Raw genomic sequence first — 15,569 nt, forward strand, 5'->3', positions numbered from 1 at the left:
TGAACTACACAATGATTTATTCCTTCTAAGGCTCATCTATGTCTAATTTCCCCCCCGTTTTTCTCCTCTGTGGCTGTTCCACTCCCATGTTCAGAGAGTAAGTCAGTCACACTGATCTGACTGCTTGTGCATGAAGGAATGTTAAGTGTTGTATTGCCGAGTGTGTGTGTGATACCTTGATTATTCTCTCTCCAAATCAGCCACTGATTGCCAACTTTAGTCCTTCTAGGTTTTTCCACTCAGCCGACTGCACATCCACTTGGAACTAGATAGACAGAGTCACGTTTGTCACATCACATTTTGAACAAACTCCTTCGTCATTACTCATACACTTCTTAATTAATCACATTAATAAACCTATAACTCTCACGATTCCTATGCTATTTCACATCCTACACATTCATCTCTTTTTCACTGACTCTGACACGACAGCATAACAAATTAGTTATGTTAGTAAACACTGTACATTCATTGAAATAGTTTATAACTAGAATTTAGAATTTAGTAAACACAAAAGGCACATGAAGATAAAGCATTTAAGTAAGGAGGAAGTGTCTATAGGCAACAGTGACTCTGCATGCTTTAAGTGCTTTTGTAAAATATGAACTGTAAAATGGTCTTGATGGTTTAACAATGCATTGTTCTCATTGATCTGAGAACCTGATAATGTGCAATAATCTGCTGTGGTTTGTCTCATCATGCTTGATGCTTGGTTTCTGCTTCTACATAAGAACAGCAGTTTCTTAAAAACTGGCCCACGGTAAGAATTTTTACACATACAGAATAAAAAATCTGTTGACTAGCATTCATTAGCATTTATCCCATTTATTAGCCACAGTAAACTGCACTTCTATACTTTAATAAATAAAAAAGTTTTCTAACATGCTTACTTGTCATCATTTACTCACCGTTATGTTCTTCCAAACGTGCTTGGTGTTTTTTTTTTGGTGTGTTTTTTTTCATCCATACAGTGAAAGTCAATGGAGTCTATTGCTATTTTGGACCCCACTGCATTGTATGGATGAAAGACATTTTCAGTAATTTTCTTTCTTGTGGTACAGGTTTGACACAACATCAGGCTGAGTAAATAATGACAGAATTCTCTTTTTGGCTTGATTGACCTTTTCTGATCAGCCTCTATCTGCTGTCATTGCAGAGCTGTTCATGTGAGCACAGAGCCTGAGGTAGATGTATGGGAAATCCTCCAGAAGGCTCCACCATCAGAGTATGAAAAGATTGCCTTCCAGTATGGTATCACAGACCTGCGGGGGATGCTTAAGAGACTCAAAAAAATGAAAAAAGAAGAGAAGAAAAGTGCAGGTTTGTAACCTTGTTGAACTTTGTTAACTGTACAGGCCACATAAGTGACATATTTACTATGCTTTGTGAAAATATTAATAAGAAAAGTATTCGTAAGAAAAACAAGCACTTAGGACAAAATAGTGCATTACTGCCTGTAGAGTGCAGAGGCAGGACTCTGTCAAGACACAAATCTGAGAAAGAAATTAAGAAATGACTGTATTAAACGTTCACTGATGCATGTAGTCTCGGTTATACTTAATGGAATAAGTTTGGAAAAACCAGGACTCTTCCTTGAGCTTGCCTCCTGGCCAAACTGAGGAATTGATTGAGAAGGGTCTTGGTTAGACTGGTGACCAAGAAGCTGATGGTAACTCTAGTTGAGCTCCATATGAGATGGGAGAAACTTACAGAAGGACAGATATCACTGCAACACTCCTACACCTATCTGGGTTTTATGGCAGTGTGGCAAGATTCAATCCACTCCTCAGTGAAGACACACGGAAACCCACTTGGAATTTGCAAAAACAACCTAAAGGACCCTTAGACATTGAGAAACAAGATTCTTTGGTCTGATGAACCTAATGAACCTCAGTTCCAAGCATCAAGGAAACCAGGCAATGCTCTTCAACTGCACAGTAAAAGTAAAGTGTGCTAAAGTGTTAAGGGTATGAACAGTACTTATTTCAGTTTTTCATTTTCAATAAAGTTGCAAAGTTGTCACAAATCTTTTTTTTTTTTTTTTTTGCTTTGTCATTATATAGTGTGTAGTGTAAATTGATGTGAAAGAAGGCAATTTAAAAGCAGTCTGAAATAAATCAACAACACAACAACATTTTTAAAGAAAATTAAGGGGTATGAATACTTTTGCAAGGCACTGTAAGTAATTTACTAATTTGACTGTTAGCGATAGGTCAAGTTGAAATGATGATAGTGAAATACATTAAAGGGGTCCTATTATGCTCGTTCACTTTTTCAACTTTAGTTAGTCTGTAATGTTGCTGTTTGAGCATAAAAAAGATAGAAAGTTACAAAGCTCAAAGTCCACTTCAAAAGGAGATATATTTTATTTAACGGAAATCTATTTTCAAAAGCTACAATGAACAACTTGTTTGGACTACAACGCATATTTTCGGGGATTGTGATATCACAAATATCGACTAATGGGACGAGACCTGGTTGAGCTGCACTAGAGATGTCGGAGACATGCTAACGTTCCCAAGGCAGACAAACTTAAAGTGGAATCATCCAGGTTTAAATCGTGCTCAAATTGATTTGATTTTGACAAAATTTTTACACTAAAGATGCCAGGCAGCTATGGTAAGGGACATAACATTTCCTGACCCGGTGCAGAGATACACATTTCGTATTCCAGAAGGCGGACCTTCATTTGCTGCAGGAACTATTCAAGCTGTTCAATCCAGACTGTGGAGAGAGGAGTTGTAATAATGTAAAATATGTGAAAAATAATGTGTTTTTCGACAGCCTAGTATGAGATCCTGTTCTAGTACACCCCCAAAACAAAATCAAGACTTTTCGAAAGAGCATAATAGGACCACTTTAAGTGGATTAGAACAAACATTTTCTTAACATGCTCATGTGCAGCACATTTCTTTCTAATAGTGGTGACTTTTAGCTTTTCTTCTTTGTTTTAACCACAGCATTTCTGAGGAAGCTGGACCCAGCCTACCAAGTCGAAAAGGGACACAAGATCAAAATGCAAGTTGAAGTGGCCAATCCAGATGCAGAGGTTAAATGGCTAAAGAATGGACAAGAGATACACCCAACTGGAAGGTATTTACTTGGGTCCTTTACTGTAAAAAAATAAAATAAAAAATAAAACAAAAACTTTTTGTATCACATGCATTCTCAAAAGAGTAAGTATATGGAAAGGATTACAATAAACTCAATTTTATTTATTTTTTATTATTCTTTTTTTTTTACGTCTGGCACCGTGCTTATGGACGGATGGTCACTTTTCCTGCTCTCCGCTGTCAACCCTAGCAAGTGAGTGGCACTCAACAATATGCTTATGACAATATACAGCCTAAACATAATCAGGAACTTCAAGGCTTGTCTCTGTGGGGTTAGATGTCTCAAACAGCCTGTTGACTATGAATATGCAGGGACAGTTTTCCAAGAATACAAAACAGCTCTGTAAACTCAGATGTCAGCTGTGCCAATGGATGGAGGCTGTCAGATGTCTAAGGACTCAAATAACAATACAACAAAAACTATCCCCAATGGCTAATAATATTTTTCGGTGACCTTAGTTTAAAAAAAAAAAAAAAAAAAAAAACTTGACTTGTCATATGTTTACAATCGCCTATTATTTGTTTGCCACACTATTTCTGACATCGTATTGTCACCATATCAAGGTTTTTCACGTTAAACAAGCTTTTTGTTCATTTTCTGACCTGCATTGTTAATGTACGTTTGGAAGAGCCTCTCCAACAGTGATGATTTGTCCCCATCTAGAGAACAAACCTGGATCTGCTACTAAACTATTTTCTCCAATCTTCCCACAGGTACATCTTTGAGAGCGTAGGCAACAAACGCTTCCTCACCATCAACAACTGTACTCTGGCAGATGATGCTGCTTATACGTGCATGATTGGAGAAGAGAAGACTGTCACTGAGCTCTTTGTTAAAGGTAATCAACTTGCAGGCAGGACTCTCTAAGAAAAGACAAAAAAGTTGTAGACCAGAAAATATTTTATTTTAAATATTTTTAGCAATGTAATTTATGCATTTTTGTTTTTCATTTCTCTGCCCTCAGAGCCTCCCGTTCTGATCCTACGTAACCTAGAGGATCAGATGGTCATGAAGGGAGAACGAGTAGAGTTTGAGTGTGAAGTGTCTGAAGAGGGGGCTCAAGTCAAATGGTAGATCTGTCAACATGCACACACTTCCTTTTCCCTTCCGTTAGAAGTGACACATTTTCCATGACATTTTTAGGAAAAAATGTGCATCTATAATGAGCATGATAAACTTATATCTGTACTAGGCTGCAGTACACCAAAGATATCAAAGAACACCAGAGAAGGGTTTAGAAAAGGTGACCTTTTTCTCAAGCTGTCCTGGATGAGTCAGAGTCCTGGCATTCCACAGATGTCCAGTAGATGGCAGATGTGTTTCTTTTAGCATGGCTGGCTGGCTGTGTGAGTCACACACTGACTGACAGATGGTGGTGTGTGAGTGAGTGCTGGTTATGCCATAGCTGTAGCCAAGGCTCTATATCACCCTGGGCTGTAAATGATCAGTTCCTGGAAAAGGTCATAGCAGCCTTTTAGCACCTCACAAGTGTCCTAGAATGGAATGAGAAAGTCACTGGTGGCTTATGGCACCTCTCTTGAATAGTGGATGACTTTCATGATTAGAGAAAGGCAAAAGTAGATACTGTTCCTAGTACTGGAATGCCACAATGTAGGACTTTAACATTACAAGTCTAAAGGGGTAATAATGTGGTTTTGTGTCTTTAGTCTATACTGATTGGAATGAATCGGCATGATGTGGAGTTGCATTGCTTGGGGTCGGTGTAAAAGCTTATGTAAGCATGAGAAAAGATTAGCAGCTATCAACTTAATATAAATCGTTAGTCCTTTACCATGTCAGCCATTTAATTTATCCCAATTGCTCCCACTAACCTGCTGTAATGCTCATAAATCAAGCTTTACATTTCTGAGGTTGTTATTAGTGAGTATTACTGAGTGCCATATTACTGTTAGCCATGACAGTACCTTCAAAAATGTTTTTGTTCTTAAATGTTCAGGTGCAAACCTTCTTGGAATTTCCTTCTTGTAATCTTTTCTGTCATATTTTCTTTTCTAACTGCATTTATGTATGTTTATGTGTAATAAACACACACAGCTCAGTGAAACTCTGACCTAAGCATCAACAAATATTAATGATTACCAAAATTCTGACCTGTACAGGGAGAAAGATGGAGTGGAACTTACCCGAGATGAGTCCTTTAAATATCGCTTCAAGACAGATGGATGTAAGCATGTCCTTATCATTAATGATGTGACCAAGGAGGACTGTGGCCACTACAGAGTGAAAACCAATGGAGGGCAATCTTTAGCAGAGCTCATGGTTCAGGGTAAATATCAGAATTTGGAGAGTTTTAGGTCCTCCTATATTTGCAGACTTCGGTTAAAATTAACTATATATATATATATATATATATATATATATATATATATATATATATATATATATATATATATATATATATATATATATATATATATATACTTTGCACAAATTGTAATTGTTCAAACTTCACCTCTCATCAGTTTAGAAAACATGGCCACCCACACTTCTGTACAAGGTTAACATTCACAATACCAACATGTCAGCTATTGTTAGACCGCCTGTCCCATATATTTTAACAGAGCAGGTGACTCTGTCTGTTCCTCACTCTCTCTTTCGGTCATTGTCACAAACTGCTTTGTCCCTCTCTTTTAATAGCATCTAAGAAAGATTTATGACTCATTCCCTTTCTCTCCCATTTCTTTTTATTGTTTGCTTCTGTCTCTGTCTCACTCTCTCTACTCCCTCTGTCTCCTATTCTGAGTCTTGTATAGCACTTTATAAGCAAACTGAAACCCAGGTATGTCTAATATCAGTTTGTCTGGGCTTTTGATCAAGTACAAGAGGTGCCAAGAAAAAAAAAGCTGCCCAGTATTACTGTAACCAGCCCATCAGTGGAATCGTTACAGTACCTTTCTTTACCCCACCTCTCTTTATTATTTGAAAGGGATAGTTTACCCAAACATGAATCAGTTACTCACCTGCATGTTGCTGCAGATCCATATGATTTATTTATTTCGTAAACCACAACAGGCAGGATGTTCATGCAAATAGTGACAAGGGTTGTCAAGCTCTACAAATAAAATATATATAAAATAAATAATTTTTCAATTATCATTTTATCCATTTTTAACTTGCCTAAATCCCTTAAAAATGGTACAGCATCAGATGTCTATACTATGGGTTCTGAACATTTACTAGCTATATTCAGAAACTCTAGTTTTTACATGTTACATCAGGTACTTCACAGGTTTTCCATGTATCTATGATGTTACATCTAAAACATGTTATTTCCATGTTACGTTTTATTTATTGATGATAACATACGCTAGAATAGCTTTTGTGGTGTTACCTGGTAAGCATCCATAATTAGTTGTTGGTCATGTGTGATGACGATGTTCTCTTTGACCTCTAACCTTTAGAGAAACAGCTAGAGGTCTATCAAAACATTGCTGACCTGACAGTGAAGGCCAAAGACCAGGCTGTGTTCAAATGTGAAGTTTCTGATGAGAATGTAAAAGGCATCTGGTACAAAAATGGAGTGGAGGTGAAACCTGATGCCAGAACTCATATCACACACATTGGCAGGTGAGTGCATGTGTGTTACTAAATATTATGTTGGGAGATTTCCTCAGGTCTGTTAGCAAAGTTTCAAATGAAGGTTTATTCTTCAAATTTACATTAAAAAAACACACACACAAAAAAAACCCCACATGGTTTAGCTAAACGATGCGTGTTTACATTAGGTAAACTAAAAACACTGCATACTGCCAAAAGCAAAAGCAGCTCTAAAACAGGTATAAAATGTAATGTATAATAAAACAAGGTATTCATAAAAAATTAGTAAAATAACATTTAAATAATAAAATATATATAAAAATGTGTAACCATTTGTTACACCATTGTAGTCATGTGGCATTTTTAATGGTACTGCTTAAGTATTGTGCTTACATAAATCACAAAAACATGTCTAAAACGTCATAGTCTTTTGTCATCCTTTTTGTTCCCTCTGTTCTGTTGTAAAAGTAGTCAAATAAATTTTACTTTTTACTTATGTGTGTAACTGTGGTTCTGAGAAATCTGTATGACCGGCAGAGGCGGTGCTAAGCGTGAATAATCGCTGCATCAGCTAGATAGGTCGAGAAAAAATAACAACAAAGTCACGTCATGACGTTGACCAAGATGCAAGGAATTAGAGTAGAATCCTCATGCCCTTGGACCAAAGAGGAGACAGGGACTCATGCATCTCGTAAAAAGCACACGAGGAGCCAGAGATAGCCCAAATGGCAGGACTCTGAACTGATAGACCTGACCCTGAAAGCTGATTCTTAGGAATTTCCTGTGGTGAAGAGCAATGGGAACATGGAAGCATCACTCAAGTCTACACTCACAAACCAGTCTCCTTTCATCACAGATCGAAGAACGTCGACTGTGTGCAACATCCGATGGTTATGGGGGCGCTGACATGGTCCTCCTTGATGGTGGCGGGGATAAGGGCAGCATGACTGAGTCTCTTCAGCCACTCTGTGTCACTGTGGCATTTGAAGTCGCTGACCGCTGTGGTGACTCTGAGCTTGAATAGTGTGAGTGAGCCGGTGTCAACGGCATCCTAAAAGAAGGAGCCTGTGGAGCCTGAGATACAGGTGCATCTCAATAAATTAGAATGTCATGGAAAAGTTCATTTATTTCAGTAATTCAACTCAAATTGTGAAACTTGTGTATTAAATAAATTCAATGTACACAGACTGAAGTAGTTTGATTATATATAATATATTTTATTATATATTATATATTAGTTTCTTTGGTTCTTTTAATTGTGATGATCTTGGCGTACATTTAACAAAAACCCACCAATTCACTATCTCATCAAATTAGAAAATGGTGACATGCTAATGGTCTCTCAGTTTGGTTCACTAGGCTACACAATCATGGGGAAGAGTGCTGATCTGACAATCATTGATGGTGTTGATCCATTGTGTTTTTTGAAAACCAAAGTCAGTGCACCCATTTACCAAGAAATTTTGGAGCACTTCATGCTTCCTTCTGCTGACCAGCCTTTTTGAAGATGCTGATTTCATTTTCCAGCAGGATTTGGCGCCTGCCCACACTGCCAAAAGCACCAAAAGTTGGTTAAATGACACTGGTGTTGGTGTGCTTGACTGGCCAGCAAACTCATCAGACCTGAACTCCTGAACTATTGCAATAGGAAAATGAGAAACATGAGACCAAAAAATCCTCCATGTCAAGTGCCATGCCACATTTTTGTTAAATGTGAGCCAAAATCATCACAATTAAAAGGATCAAAGACTTAAACTACTTCAGTCTGTGTGCATTGAATCTATTTAATACATGAGTTTCACAAGTTGAGTTGAATTACTGAAACGAACTTTTCTACGACATTCCAATTTATTGAGATGCACCTGTAATTGTTGTGTGGCCTCTGATAACTCCATTCTCTTTTCTAGTAGTTCTATATTGTCTATGTTGGGGCCAAAGAGATGTCCCAGCACAGTTGGTAGTTCCCTAAATGCCTTTTTACAATCTTCAGGCAACCTTACCTAAGCAAGCCATACCTGGTGTCGTGCTGTTAGGAGGGTCTCAGTTCATGCATCACTTGACCTATAGTGAACGGCATGCTTTAAGAACTGAGGTACAGAGGAGTCAATATTCGCTGTTTGCAATGTGGTGTTACAGGCAAGCAGTAGTTGGCATACAGTATTCTCCGCTCGGGTTATGTAGGCTAAGGACTCATGATTTTTTCAGTAATGTGTCAGTATGTCCACAGTGTACATTGCCTCTAAGCGCTTCATCTGGTGAAGACCAATAGAATCAGCCTCAGCTATTGAGGCAAGAGTCCAGGCTCACTCCTCCTAGGTGCATTGGAGCTTGTTGTTGCACTCGAGAATTCAGTCTGGGAGAAGACTGGAGAAGTCTTTGCATGGTGGGATGGTAAATGTACTATCAGCATTTTGCCTGAAGAACACATATGAACCATTTTGATCCATTCTTTAAAAAGAACCTATTAAAAAAAAGAATCATTCACTGGTTCTGAATCAAAACAGACAAACAAAACAGAAATGCTAGAACACAAACTTTTCATTATCAGAAAAGTAGCAATTGTTAAGTGCTAATGCCCAGGTCCCTTATTAATAAATTAAAAGACACAGAAAATATGGATGTTACAACATCACTTTGCTATTTGTTACAACCGTGCAACACTGCTTAGTTGTTTCTATTATGAAGTTACTTTTTTATTTATATTAAGGATTCATAAACTGACCATTGATGATGTAAAGCCAGAGGATGAGGCTGACTACACCTTCGTTCCTGAGGGCTATGCCTTCAATCTCTCTGCCAAGCTCAACTTTTTAGGTACATCCTTTTAATTATTACTGAAGAATGTGAGTTTAAACTGCTCTTAAAAAAAAAAAGACAAAAAATCTGTGCAATTGTTTTTGAAATTATTGTTTTATCTTTACAGAGGTCAAGATTGACTTCGTTCCTCGCCAAGGTAAAAATAAAAACAGCATTGATATAATCATGATGTGTTTCTGGTAACTACATTAAACCATAAATATTAAAATGAAAGAAAACTATATTTTTAGAAATGTGTCAACATTTCTTTTTTTTAAAGATCCTCCCAAGATTCATTTGGACTGCACGGGCCGCACCGCTGAGTCTACAATCTTGGTTGTGGCTGGAAACAAACTGCGACTAGATGTACCAATTACTGGAGATCCTGCCCCCACTGTGGTTTGGACAAAAGGAGAAAAGGTAGGAGTAATTCATTACATTTTGTCTGGTATCGATTTCTAACAATCCCTGTCTGAGCGAATAGGTCTGAGCTGTGTTTCCCAAAAGCATTGTAAGCCTAAATAGATTGCAGAAAGCATTGGCAGTAATGATCTTTAAGATCTGCTTGAAAAATGCTGCCCTGTCAAAAACAGCAGAATACCCAAACCTAAACTTTTTCTTTAGAATGTTATTTAGGTAGAAAATCATTTTTTGAGGACAAATTATGTTTTTGAATTCACCTACAGTTTGTGGTATGCTTTTTATGTGTACTGTAATTCTTTACGATTTGCCATGTTGTCCTACAAATGTAACAGGAGATCCATCATCTGGGCTTCAGAAGCCTTGACAGGTACAGGTAGGTACTGTAACATCTCCCGGCCATAACCAGAAAGTCTTGTCGAGGCTCACTGGGACTGGGAGTTTTGTGCTGAGATGGAAGGTTGACAGTTCAGTTTCTAACACGTAACCTCTGACCTGGTTGCCATGGCTTCACAGCTTCTGCTCTGCTCATGTAGGGTAGCTTTAAGGAGGGAGAGTCGCGACCTGAACCAAGGCATACATGGACAGTGAAGAACGGTGAAGTGAGTTTGGGCCTTAATAATCCCCAAATGCTTGTACACTGCACATAATCATGTGTCTTGTATGCTTCTTGCTTTGGCTGGGATGTTATTGACCTATGTTGCATGACGATGCAGTCTTGATCAGTTTATCCAGAGTCACGCTCCATATATATAAACAGTTGAGTTTTACCTTTTTCGAATCCAAACTGATCTTTGGGTTTGGGACTTTTCTGTAGTTACATCGTGTACTAAGACCGACGGAAAATAAAAAGTTGCGATTTTCTAGGACGATATGTCTAGGAACTATTCTCTCATTGCAGCAGGCGCAGTGATATTACACAGCGCATGAAAATAGTCACAGCGCCTGCTGCAAACATGGTACGGCAGCAAAGTTCCTTGATTATTTATTACACTGGAATGAGATTATAGTTCCTAGCCATATTGGCCTATATAATCATAACTTTTCATTTTCACAAAAAGTACACAATGATGAGTCAAGAAGAGTCAAGTTTTAAATAGTCATTCTTGAGCGAGATGCTAACGGTCTAATCAGATTTAATGATCTATGCTAAGCTAAATGTCCTACTGCCAGACCCGGAAATCGGCTGAATTAGGGTGACCAAACGTGCCATATTCCCAGGACACGTCCTGCAGTATTTCTACATTGCCTAAAATATCCAGGTTTTGGCTTTGGTTTGCTGTTTTCATACTTAATAAAGGTAATGATCATTTGACCAGTAACATGCAGTCATTGTACGTAATTGACCAATCATTACATGCGTGAGAAGGTGGGATCTACAGAGAACGGTCAAAGCGATGCAAATATGTGAACATATTAGTGTTGGACTTAAAGCAGCACTGAGCATCGGTGTACGAGATTAAAGTACCGTGAGAGCGATTCAAAAGCACAAGTTGTTTGCTCTCTAGAGCTCTCACTGTACTTTGTCATACAACAATTGGTCTGCGCAGCGCTAACAAAGCCAAGGCAATATAGAAATCCTGGCCAAGATGTGTCCTGAAGGCACACTTGGTCACCCTAGGCTGAATGGATTCGAAGATTGTAAAAGTCAACTGTTTAACTTTAGGGGAGTTGGAAAATTAGCTTATTTATTAAACATGAAGTGTTCCTTTAAGTGTTTATTTTATATATATATATATATATATATATATATATATATATATATATATATATATATATATATATATATATATATATATATATATATATATATATATATATATATATATATATATATATATATATATAGTTTAGTGATTGAAATTGTTAAAATTTGATAAAGCACCTTTTTTCTTCTCAACTTTAACTGTGGTTTGTCTTTTCCTGGGTAAAAAGGAGACAAGCTGCTATAACATTAACACAAGCATCCCTTTAGCACACAAATCATCATACTTTTGAGATCTTGACAGCTATGAAGCAAGTTTTTTTTAACACAAACCACACACAACTCTATAGAATACTGTCTACAAGGTAAGTGAATGTTTTATAATCTAAAGTTCGTAAAGTATAAGGTTTGAAAATCCATCATCCATGCATAGGGGGTATTTAACAGGTAACGTATATAATCTGATAATTCAGATATTTGTGGTATATATGGGTGTTTTGGCATTTGAAAGTTTTATATTAGATCTTCCTCTGTTATCTATTCCTGATTGCCTGAATTCAGAGTTGAATCTGAAGGCCTGTGATTGATCCAGATTTTTTTACATTTTAAACAAGTGGTTTTGATTGGTTGTTCAGGTGCTGACAGACTCAGATGGGCGTGTCCATGTGCAGAGTACCAAAGGCCATTGTATCTTTACCATTGAGGGGGCGGAGCGTCAGGATGAGTGCGTGTACTCTGTCATTGTACGTAATCCTGCTGGAGAGGATACAGCTGACATTAATGTCAAAGTTGTTGGTAAGCTCCTTTAAACCACATTATGATGGGTATCTTTCACAGCTGTTCTCTAGGAAGGCTGAAGTTATGCCCTAATTTCAATATGGGCTATGTTGCAGCACTCTTTTGTACACTTCAGAACTGTTACTTCACAAACTAAACTGTCCACATCTTTTTCTGTCTGTTTATTATCACTCTGTGTGTATTGCCTTCAGAAGGTTTGCAGTATTCAAATGTATAGAAGAGAGCTGCCATTTGAGAGCAAAATGCCTTTAATGTAGCTGCATATTAGCTGTACAGAAGAAATGGCGTGATTAAGCTTTTGATGTTTTACAGATGTGCCAGACCCACCTGCAGCTCCCAGAATCCTTAGTGTCGGTGAAGATTCATGCGTTGTTCAATGGGATCCCCCACTCTTTGATGGTGGCCAGCCAGTCATAGGTGACTTAATAATAATAGTACACAGTATTACTGCAGAGCTTTCTATAGCTTTACTATAAATAGTTAATATTCTAATAATTACGTCTTGTTGACATCACATGTTCCCAAAAACTATAAATACATTTTACTCAACCACTAACTTAACATAAACTTCATCAGACTTGAAGTTAAGTAAAGGAGCTTACATATTATGAAAAAAAAAAAACCCTAATGAAAAATATAAACCTATAAAATTGCCTTTTAAATGTGCACTGAAGAGGACATGCATGATAATAGCAATGTGCTCTTAATGTCTTTTAGGTTATGTTCTTGAACGGAAGAAGAAAAAGAGCTATAGATGGATGAGACTCAATTTTGATCCTCATAAAGAGACCACATATGAAGCCAAAAGAATGATTGAGGGTGTATCCTACGAAATGCGTGTTTACGCAGTAAACGCCATCGGCATGTCACGCCCCAGTGCTGCCTCCCAGCCATTTGTGCCAGTTGGTGAGTTCCACTGCTTTTATTTAGAACTTTGCTTACATATTAGGGACTTGTTTGTTTCCCCTGCATTTCTTAAAGCCTCTGTTGCAGATATTTTATTTTTAAATATTTTCATATTTTAATATGTAGTGAGGAGGCTAGCATATGCGGAATGCCAGTTTGATGGATTCCATTCACTGCTTTCATTATGATATATTGTGACTGCCAAGTTAAAGGATAGTTTAACAAAACTGAACAAAACAAAAATAACATCATTCTTTAATCACCCCTCACGTCGCTCTTCTGCAATATCCAGTGTCAGTTTCCATTGCATCCATTTCATATCTTCTTTAATGTTAAATGGAACAAAAGTAAGTCAATGTCATGAACATCATGAGGGTGAGCAAATTTTTCTTTTGGATGAACTATCCCTTAAGGGCTGCTTGTCCTCTCAAGAGACATAGACCTATGTAGCCACATCTTTTCATATAATTGGTACAATTGACAGGTCATGTTATTTTAAAGTAATCTGAAAGGGTCCTTTTCAGTTTAAACAATAGACATGTTAATGATGCATTCATTTTTTGCTCATCTTTAACATTATCTTATAGTGAGCTGCATTAAAAGCATTGCTGTCTGTTAAAAGACAGCTGATTAGAAAACTATCCATGGCATCCTTCTCTATAAATAATGGCATGTTAGCACTTTGCAAAGCTGTATCTACTGCATTGTCAAAAGAGAGGAGGGGGAGGACAGTGCACTTCCTTTGTTACTTGCCTGTCACCGTCACTGTGCCCAGAGAAGACCACAGCAGGTGTTACAGAAAGGATAGACACTTTTCAGGAGGCTCTACTGGTAAAACTCATCAGACTGAAGTGATCTAGAGACAGAATGACCAAACCGATGCTCCCCAAGACTGCTGAGAAGAAGCCAGCTGAGGCACCACCGGCCGAGCCAGTGCCCGATGTCCCAGCAGAAACCAAAGAGCCAGAGCCAGAAGCACCACCTCCACAAGAACCTGCACAAGAGGCCAGTGCTGAAGCTCCTGCACCTCCAGCTGAGGAGGCAACTCCTGCTCCTCCTGAAGATGGAGCTTCTCCAGCAGAAGCAGCACCTCCTGGAGAGGAAGGGGCACCATCTGCAGAAGCACCTCCAGAGGAAACTGCCCCCCCACCAGAGCCAGAACCAGAACCAGAACCAGAGCCTAAACCTGTTGGCAGTAGGCGTCTATTTCTAACTATCTTTTGTGGAGATTATTAATATCTAGGGATTATACTATTGGTGACATCTTAATATATCTTTTTACGGCTGTCTTGATGCATCATTGTCATCAAATTATTTCGAGAATACTACATAGGGTAGCATTAAAACCTAAACCTAAAAATTTGTATAATGCGTATCCACATGGGTATTGTAATGTAAGCTTGTGTAATGATATGCCATTGAGATAGTAGTCTCAATTGAAACAAGTAGAGTCTTGGGCCCGGAAACAGTATTATTTATGTCATGACTTAACAAGCAGATTGTGTGAACGGTTGCATTCAAAGATATGGTTACATTAGTGAAATGTTGATGGCAAAAAAATGTTAATTGTCAGTAGTGCAGTGATGTATAAAGCACATTTCACAATGAAGTCACTTGTGGAGTTCTGCTGGTTAGATCAAGTTGCATCTTGAACCCAAAGCAAAATTCATATGGTCAAATCTTTCACTGTCATTCCCAATTGCAAATTCCTGTTGAAATGATTAGGCCTAGATTTTACTATGAAAATTTGCAGGAGGATGGGAATGCGAATGCACCTTAAGGCCTGAATAGGCATACCAAAGCAAAGCCTGATCATTTTGCTCTGTTTATTTCTATTGGCCTCATTTTTAGAGTGGTTGTTTGCATGTCAACTAAGATAAGCATTCTTCCACTCCAGATAACCCTTGGTTAGATATGAATAGATGTTCTTGGATTTGCTGCAAGTTCACAGTCTTCATAAATACACAGCTTGACCTGAGCATGTCATTGGCGCTTAAATATGGCACAGACATTTTAGACTGGAGCTTGCTTACAAATCAAAGCAGACAGCATGTGTATCTTCAGGAGGCCCATATCACCACTACCCTAAGTTAAACTCAGACTCATTCAAGCAATGTTGGTTATTCTTGTCAGTAACGGAAGGCTTTCCATGAAAGGTAGTCTCAAAGGTAAGTGGAGATGAACGTCACTATTGAGGTCACTTCCATTGTTTCCATGGCTGCTTAGTTTAGTGACAACACTATGTTCTTTTCACATTCTTTAGTGGAACTTT

At 38.0% G+C, this 15,569-nt stretch overlaps 1 protein-coding gene across 1 annotated transcript in view; it reads left to right on the forward strand.

The window, feature by feature from the left end:
* LOC127962664 (myosin-binding protein C, cardiac-type-like) overlaps positions 1-15,569 on the forward strand; it is a 31,211-nt gene that overhangs the window by 7,122 nt on the left and 8,520 nt on the right. The window contains exons 9-23 of the mRNA XM_052562304.1: positions 737-760; positions 1,157-1,320; positions 2,961-3,093; positions 3,178-3,180; positions 3,828-3,952; positions 4,079-4,184; positions 5,235-5,401; positions 6,537-6,702; positions 9,380-9,486; positions 9,596-9,625; positions 9,749-9,888; positions 10,425-10,490; positions 12,229-12,388; positions 12,704-12,808; positions 13,109-13,297. Of these exons, the coding sequence (XP_052418264.1) occupies positions 737-760; positions 1,157-1,320; positions 2,961-3,093; positions 3,178-3,180; positions 3,828-3,952; positions 4,079-4,184; positions 5,235-5,401; positions 6,537-6,702; positions 9,380-9,486; positions 9,596-9,625; positions 9,749-9,888; positions 10,425-10,490; positions 12,229-12,388; positions 12,704-12,808; positions 13,109-13,297 (1,685 nt within the window). The remainder of the gene's footprint in view (positions 1-736; positions 761-1,156; positions 1,321-2,960; positions 3,094-3,177; positions 3,181-3,827; positions 3,953-4,078; positions 4,185-5,234; positions 5,402-6,536; positions 6,703-9,379; positions 9,487-9,595; positions 9,626-9,748; positions 9,889-10,424; positions 10,491-12,228; positions 12,389-12,703; positions 12,809-13,108; positions 13,298-15,569) is intronic.

Source organism: Carassius gibelio, chromosome B7, assembly GCF_023724105.1.
Source record: "Carassius gibelio isolate Cgi1373 ecotype wild population from Czech Republic chromosome B7, carGib1.2-hapl.c, whole genome shotgun sequence".
In the NCBI taxonomy this organism is placed as follows: Eukaryota; Metazoa; Chordata; class Actinopteri; order Cypriniformes; family Cyprinidae; genus Carassius; species Carassius gibelio.